The 7,874-nt window shown below is 46.1% G+C and overlaps 1 protein-coding gene across 1 annotated transcript; it reads right to left on the bottom strand.

Moving 5' to 3' along the window:
• Positions 1-228: 228 nt before the first annotated feature.
• LOC307269937 (opsin-3-like) lies at positions 229-6,110 on the bottom strand (the record flags this gene model as incomplete). Its single annotated transcript, XM_080053023.1, has 4 exons — positions 229-436; positions 2,015-2,092; positions 2,860-2,917; positions 5,813-6,110. 4 exons carry the CDS (start codon positions 6,108-6,110, stop codon positions 229-231), a joined length of 642 nt encoding a protein of 213 aa, XP_079909149.1.
• Between the last annotated feature and the right edge of the window lie 1,764 nt (positions 6,111-7,874).

Genomic DNA, 7,874 nt, shown 5'->3' with positions numbered 1-7,874 from the left:
ACCATGCTAGCCACCGGGATGCCCTGTGTGTGTGTGTGTGTGTTAGCCCACCTGTCTGACTGCTATCAGTAGCCTAGCGTAGCAGTACACCATGCTAGCCACCGGGATGCCCTGTGTGTGTGTGTGTGTGTGTGTGTGTGTGAGCCCACCTGTCTGACTGCTATCAGTAGCCTAGCGTAGCAGTACACCATGCTAGCCACCGGGATGCCCTGTGTGTGTGTGTGTGTGTTAGCCCACCTGTCTGACTGCTATGAGTAGCCTAGCGTAGCAGTACACCATGCTAGCCACCGGGATGCCCAGGCAGAAGACGAACAGAGAGATGACGTAAGCGTGGGACGAGGCAGACGCTTCGGTCCAGGACACGGAGCAGCTGGTGCCCGCTCCCTCTGGGGCGTAATGACTCCAGCCCACCAGCGGGGGAGCTGTCCACAACACGCTGGAACATAGGGTTAGAGGGTTAGGGTTAGGGTGGGGTTAGGGTCCTGCTCCCTCTGGGGCGTAATGAGACCAGCCCACCAGCGGGGGAGCTGTCCACAACACGCTGGAACATAGGGTTAGAGGGTTAGGGTTAGAGGGTTAGGGTTAGGGGTTAGGGTTAGAGGGTTAGGGTTAGGGTTAGGGTTAGAGGGTTAGGGTTAGGGTTAGAGGGTTAGGGTTAGGGTTAGGGTTAGGGTTAGGGTTAGGGTTAGAGGGTTAGGGTTAGGGTTAGAGGGTTAGGGTTAGGGTTAGGGTTAGAGGGTTAAAGTTAGGGTTAGGGTTAGGGTTAGAGGGTTAGAGGGTTAGGGTTAGGGTTAGAGGGTTAGGGTTAGGGTTAGGGTTAGGGTTAGGGTTAGGGTTAGGGTTAGGGTTAGGGTTAGAGGGTTAGGGTTAGGGTTAGAGTTAGGGTTAGAGGGTTAGGGTGCCTGGGTTAGGGTTAGGGTTAGGGTTAGGGGGTTAGGGTTATGGTGCCTGGGTTAGGGTTAGGGTTAGAGGGTTAGGGTGCCCGCTCCCTCTGGGGCGTAATGAGACCAGCCCACCAGCGGGGGAGCTGTCCACAACACGCTGGAACATCGTGCAAAAGTTCATTTATTTCAGTAATTCAACTTAAAAGGTGAAACTAACTAATTTTTCCACAACACACTGTATACAGGGGAAACTCCAAAAAATTAAAATATCGTGCTAAAAGTTCTCTCTCTCACTCACTCACTCACTCTCTCTCTCACTCACTCACTCACTCACTCACTCACTCACTCACTCACTCACTCACTCACTCACTCACTCACTCACTCACTCACTCACTCACTCACTCACTCACTCACTCACTCACTCACTCAAGCCTTCATTTGTTATAATTGTATTTATCATGGCTTACAGCTTATGAAAAACCCACATTCAAAATCTCAGGAACATTTTAATATTACATAAAAATCAATAAAGAAGGGATTTTGAATAATAATAATAATAATAATTGCTTGGATTTATATAGCGCCTTTCATGATACTCAAAGCGCTTTACAGGGTTCCAGACAATTCGTTCACACACAGTCATACCGGTGGTGGTAAACTACCATAGTAGCCACAGCTGCCCTGGGGCAGACTGACAGAAGCGTGGCTGCCATTCAGCGCCATCGGCCCCTCAGGCCACCACCTCAAACATACAGCAGTCATACACATTCACACCAGGCAAGGTGGGTGAAGTGTCTTGCCCAGGGACACAACGACCATGACACAAGTGGCCGGGCTGGGATCGAACCGCCAACCCTAGGATCATTAGCCAACCAGCTTAACCACCTGAGCCACAGTCGCCCCTATACAGAAATATCGGCCCTCTATAAAGTATAATCATACATATGTACTCAGTACTTGGTTTGGGCCCCTTTTGCATGAATTCTTGCCTCAATTCCAATTCATTTTCCATGATATTCTAATAATATGAGAGGTCACTCACTCACTCACTCACTCACTCACTCACTCACTCACTCACTCACTCACACACACATGAATTTTCCATGGTATTCTAATAATATGAGTATTACCTGTAAAGCCAGGACACCACCACTGCAGCTAGGGGGCGCCGGAAATCTGGTCTCCGCTTAGTACACAACATGAGCGTACTATAACGGTCATAAGACAGCACGGATAGAGAGACCAGCGATACTATGCCTGAGAGAGAGAGAGAGAGAGAGAGAGAGAGAGAGGGAGAGAGACATTATGATACTATTCCTGAGAGAGAGAGAGAGAGAGAGGGAGAGAGAGAGAAAGAGAGAGAGACATCAGCGTACTGTAACGATCATAAGACAGCACGGATAGAGAGACTAGGGATACTATTCCTGAGAGAGAGAGAGAGAGAGAGAGAGAGAGAGAGAGAGACATTAGGATACTATGCCTGAGAGAGAGAGAGAGAGAGAGAGAGAGAGAGAGACATTAGGATACTATGCCTGAGAGAGAGAGAGAGAGAGAGGGAGAGAGAGAGAGACATTATGATACTATTCCTGAGAGAGAGAGAGAGAGAGAGAGAGGGAGAGAGAGAGAGAGAGACATTAGGATACTATGCCTAAGAGAGAGAGAGAGAGAGAGAGAGACATCAGCGTACTGTAACGATCATAAGACAGCACGGATAGAGAGACCAGCGATACTATTCCTAAGAGAGAGAGAGAGAGAGAGAGAGAGAGACACAGAGGGAGAGAGAGAGAGAGAGAGAGAGAGAGAGAGAGGGAGAGAGAGAGAGAGAGAGAGAGAGAGACATCAGCGTACTATAACGATCATAAGAGAGCACGGATAGAGAGACCAAGGATACTATTCCTGAGAGAGGGAGAGAGAGAGAGAGAGAGAGAGAGAGACATTAGGATACTATGCCTGAGAGAGAGAGGGAGAGAGAGACATCAGCGTACTGTAACGGTCATAAGACAGCACGGATAGAGAGACTAGGGAGACTATGCCTAAGAGAGGGAGAGAGAGAGAGAGAGAGAGAGAGAGAGAGAGAGACACAGACAGAGACAGAGAGAGAGAGAGAGAGAGAGAGAGAGAGAGAGAGAGAGAGAGAGAGAGAGAGACACAGAGGGAGAGAGAGAAAGAGAGACATTAGGATACCATGGAGAGAGAGAGAGAGAGAGAGAGACAGAGAGAGAGAGAGAGTACACACAGTACATGAGGAGATATTCACTGATTTTAACAGAAAGTTATTTGGACAACAAGTGTTCTCCAGAATCACTGACTACACCTTGTGTGTAAAGTGTAGCTGGCTGCACTGGTAAAATGGACCTGTTCTCTCTCTCACACACACACACACACACACACACACACACACACACACACACACACACACACACACACACACACACACACACACACACACACACACACACACACACACACACACACACACACACACACACACACACACACACACACACACACACAGGTTTCCACTTCACCGGTCACTGACACACTAATCCGTCATCAGAGAATCTTAAGATCCGCTCCAGCAGCTTCCAGGAATCAACACGAGGTTCAGTGTGTGTGTGTGTGTGTTGTGTTTCTGGACAGAGCCAGTAGGCAGGTGCTGCTGCTTGAAGTAGGCTGTGTGTACGATCTGTACATGGACATTGCCTTTAGTGATAAAATCATGAAGTACCAGCTCATTCTGTCCAAACTAAGTGAACTGGGCTATCAAAGCAAACTGGTGGTGTTGATCTTTGGCAGCTTGGGGCATGTCCACCATCTTGTTTTCACTGGGTTAAGGCTGGCAGGGCTCTCCAGCAGGACATCCAAACAGCTGTCAAAGTTCTGCTCCATATCAGCGGTGACAGGCAGCCTGGCAGTGTGGCGCAGGAGATGTTTTTTATACCCTTGAACACTGTCCTATCTCATTTCTGGAAATATTTGAATCCTGTCTGTTGTAATGTGATTGGTGGACTCAAATAAAGAATTAAAATGTGTGTGAGTGACTCTGTGTGTGCGTGCGCGTGCGAGTGCGTGTGCGTGTGTGTGTTTGACTTTATTAAAGGTTATTTTGTTAAGTGTTTCCTCCTACTCTACCTGAGAGCATGATGACACTTTATGATGTCATAAATACTTTACTAAGACGTTCCTGTTCAAAGGGCAATGTACCATCAACATATATATTTTATTTTAACCTTTATTTCTACAGGTAAATCCCATTGAGACCGAAGACTCTTTTGCAAGGGAGACCTGTTTTCCTTTCCCACGTTACCATTCACACACACATTCACACACCGATAGCAGCAGGCTAACTATCGACATTCACACGAGGCAAGGTGGGTGAAGTGTCTTGCCCAAGGACACAACAACCATGACACAGGTGGCAGGGCGGGAATCGAACCTCCAACCCTTTGATCATCGGCCGACCCGCTCTACCACCTGAGACACAGTCGCCCCAAAAGAAACAGCCTAACCTCACAACACTAAGAGCAAAGTGACCTTTAAAGGTGCAGTCAGTGATTCTGGAGAACGCTTGTCAAAATGCACTGAAAAATATCTAGTGTTTACAGAGCCTAGGCCGTGTATTAACACTGTTTGTTTTCAGTGCACACTCAGTACAGACAGGTAGCAGATCAGGAGGAGATATTCACTGATTTTGACCACTCACTCACTCACACACTTTTGATTTTGATTTGATTTGATTCAATTTATTTCAGACATATCAAACATACAAAACAAAATGAAAAGCATGGAAATACAATAAACAAATTATGTTTTCACAAATAAATAAAAGAAAACAAATTATCTGTATTGCTGAGATATGTCTGAAAAGGAGCAGGAAGAAGTATACACTTATTTAATCCTACCCCTTTTCCATAGTAAAAAAAATAAAAAATAAAAATATTTATTAAATTAAAAAAATTAAAATATTTATTATATTCGCTTCTCTTAATCCATATACTCTCTGTACAATTGGCGATACTATATTATATTTGCCATTTACGAACTATACATACATACATACTACTTAATATACTATGAATTTTTTATATATTCACTCGCTCACTCATGCATCAGTGCTTCAATATATGTTTGACCTAATTTGCATAATATTTTGCATACCAAAATAGTAACACACACACACACACACACACACACACACACACACACACACACACACACACACACACACACACACACACACACACACACACACACACACACAGCCACACACACACTCACCCACTCACACACACACACAGCCACACACACACACACAGCCACACACACACACACACACACACACACACACACTCACTCACCGAAGCAGGAGTTGATGAAGCCGTACCACATGCAGCCGTGCGCCCCGTACAGCCACACACACACACACACACACACACACACACACACAGACACACACACACACACACAGACACACACACACACACACAGCCACACAGACACACACACACACACAGACACACACTCACTCACCGAAGCAGGAGTTGATGAAGCCGTACCACATGCAGCCGTGCGCCCCGTACAGCCACACACACACACACACACACACACACACACACACACACACACACACACACACACAGACACACACACACACACACAGACACAGCCACACACACACACACACACACACTCACCGAAGCAGGAGTTGATGAAGCCGTACCACATGCAGCCGTGCGCCCCGTACAGACACACACACACACACACACACACACACACACACACACACACACACACTCACCGAAGCAGGAGTTGATGAAGCCGTACCACATGCAGCCGTGCGCCCCGTACAGCCACTCACACACACACACAGCCACACACACACACACACACACACACACACACAGCCACACACACACACACACACTCACCGAAGCAGGAGTTGATGAAGCCGTACCACATGCAGCCGTGCGCCCCGTACAGCCAGCGGTTGCTCAGACTGGAGGCGAAGGACAGCGAGGTGCCACACACACACACTAGCATGTCGCTAACGCTAATGTTCAGCAGCAGCATGTTCACCGGCGTGCGCAGCGTCTTGAAGCGACAGAACAGGATCAGCACCAGCAGGTTGTTGGTGAAGCCCAGGACCATGATGGATCCCAGGCAGCCAGACAGCACTCTGAACCCAGCCACGGACAGCCTCGCTGGGGGAGAGAGAGTCGAGTTCATGGCCCCCCGAGAACCAGAGACCCTTAGGCCCCAATCTGCATGCCTAAGAGTTAAGACACAATACAACTAGTTAGTCCTCTGCATACTAAGACACAATACAACTAGTTAGTCCTCTGCATACTAAGACACATTACAACAAGGTTAGTCCTCTGCATACTAAGACTCAATACAACAAGGTTAGTCCTCTGCATGCCTAGCGCTAAGACAAGGGTTAGTACACTAGATAGACAATACAACAAGGGCTATACTCTGCATACTAAGACTCAATACAACAAGGGTTAGTACACTAGATAGACATTACAACAAGGGTTAGTACACTACATGCCTAGAGTTAAAGCTAGAGTTGATAATTTTTTCACTGTAATATTTGGCCAAACATAATAGCCATTCAGCTGTATGTAGGTGAAGTGGTCTGAATATATGTTTTCATCACTTTGCTCCCCCCTGCCTCTGTGTGCTTCCCCCCAAAACCTCCCACCGCTCATGTTAATGTAGGTCAGCTTCAGAATCATATGTCTGCAGCCCTGTGAGCAGCTACAACCAGGTTTATATAGTTTGAACAATGTGGTAATCTTCAATGATCCGATTATAGGGTTGTGTGTGATGTCACTCTTCTATTGAAGCAGAAGTCACTTCATATCCCGGTAACGTGGTCACGACAGAGCAGAGCAGGTTTCTCTCTGTTAATGAATGACTGGCCTAAAATAACAAACACAAATGTCTGAATGTCTAACCACAATAACAACAGGGTTTACTACACATTTTAACAATACATGTCCAAAACTTTGCCATGGAATTTTACTCAATTCCAATATGAACCTTATTTAGGTCTGTTTTAAGATCTTATGTCTACATGCCTACAGACAGTACATCAAGGTTTGTACTCGGTTTGAGCAATGTGGTCATTTCCAAATTAGCCCAAAACACGTATTGTAACCTGAGAATTATATTCCATATTCTACCAGGTCTGTTCTGAACAGTCTGAATGAATTCTACACACTGCACCTTTAAAAACACATCAACAGAAATACTGAGAAGCTTTTTTTATTTTCTTAACCTTTATTTCTACAGGTAAATCCCATTGAGACCGAAGACTCTTTTGCAAGGGAGACCTGTTTTCCTTTCCCACGTTACCATTCACACACACATTCATACACCGATAGCAGCAGGCTAACTATCGACATTCACACGAGGCAAGGTGGGTGAAGCGTCTTGCCCAAGGACACAACAACTATGACACAGGTGGCAGGGCGGGGATCGAACCTCCAACCCTTTGATCATCGGCCGACCCGCTCTACCACCTGAGACACAGTCGCCCCAAGTCGCTTTATATTTCCTCACAGAGTATATCAGCATTGAAGAGAAAGAACATCAAGTCGTTTTTTAAACTGAATTTTGCCTTAAAGGTGTAGTCAGTGATTCTGGAGAACGCTTGTTGTCAAAATCACTTTTTTGTCAAAATCAGTGAATATCTCCTGATGATCCACTACCTGTCTGTACTGTGTGTGTGCTGAAAAAAATCCAGAATTAATAAACAGCCTAGGCTCTGTAAACAAAGGGGCCACTGTAGAGAGCAACATGCCAGTTTACAGAGCCTAGGCTGTGTATTAACACTGGATTATTTTCAGCGCACACACAGTACAGACAGGTAGTGGATCATCAGGAGATATTCACTGATTTTGACAAAAAAGTGATTTTGACAACAAGCGTTCTCCAGAATCACTGACTACACCTTTAATGTCTATCTGTTAGTTAACTGTTCAG

Source organism: Ammodytes marinus, assembly GCF_949987685.1.
Source record: "Ammodytes marinus genome assembly, chromosome: 24".
Lineage (NCBI taxonomy): Eukaryota > Metazoa > Chordata > Actinopteri > Uranoscopiformes > Ammodytidae > Ammodytes > Ammodytes marinus.
Note: the sequence above shows the minus strand (reverse complement) of the source record. Positions and strands in the feature narration are given on the sequence as shown.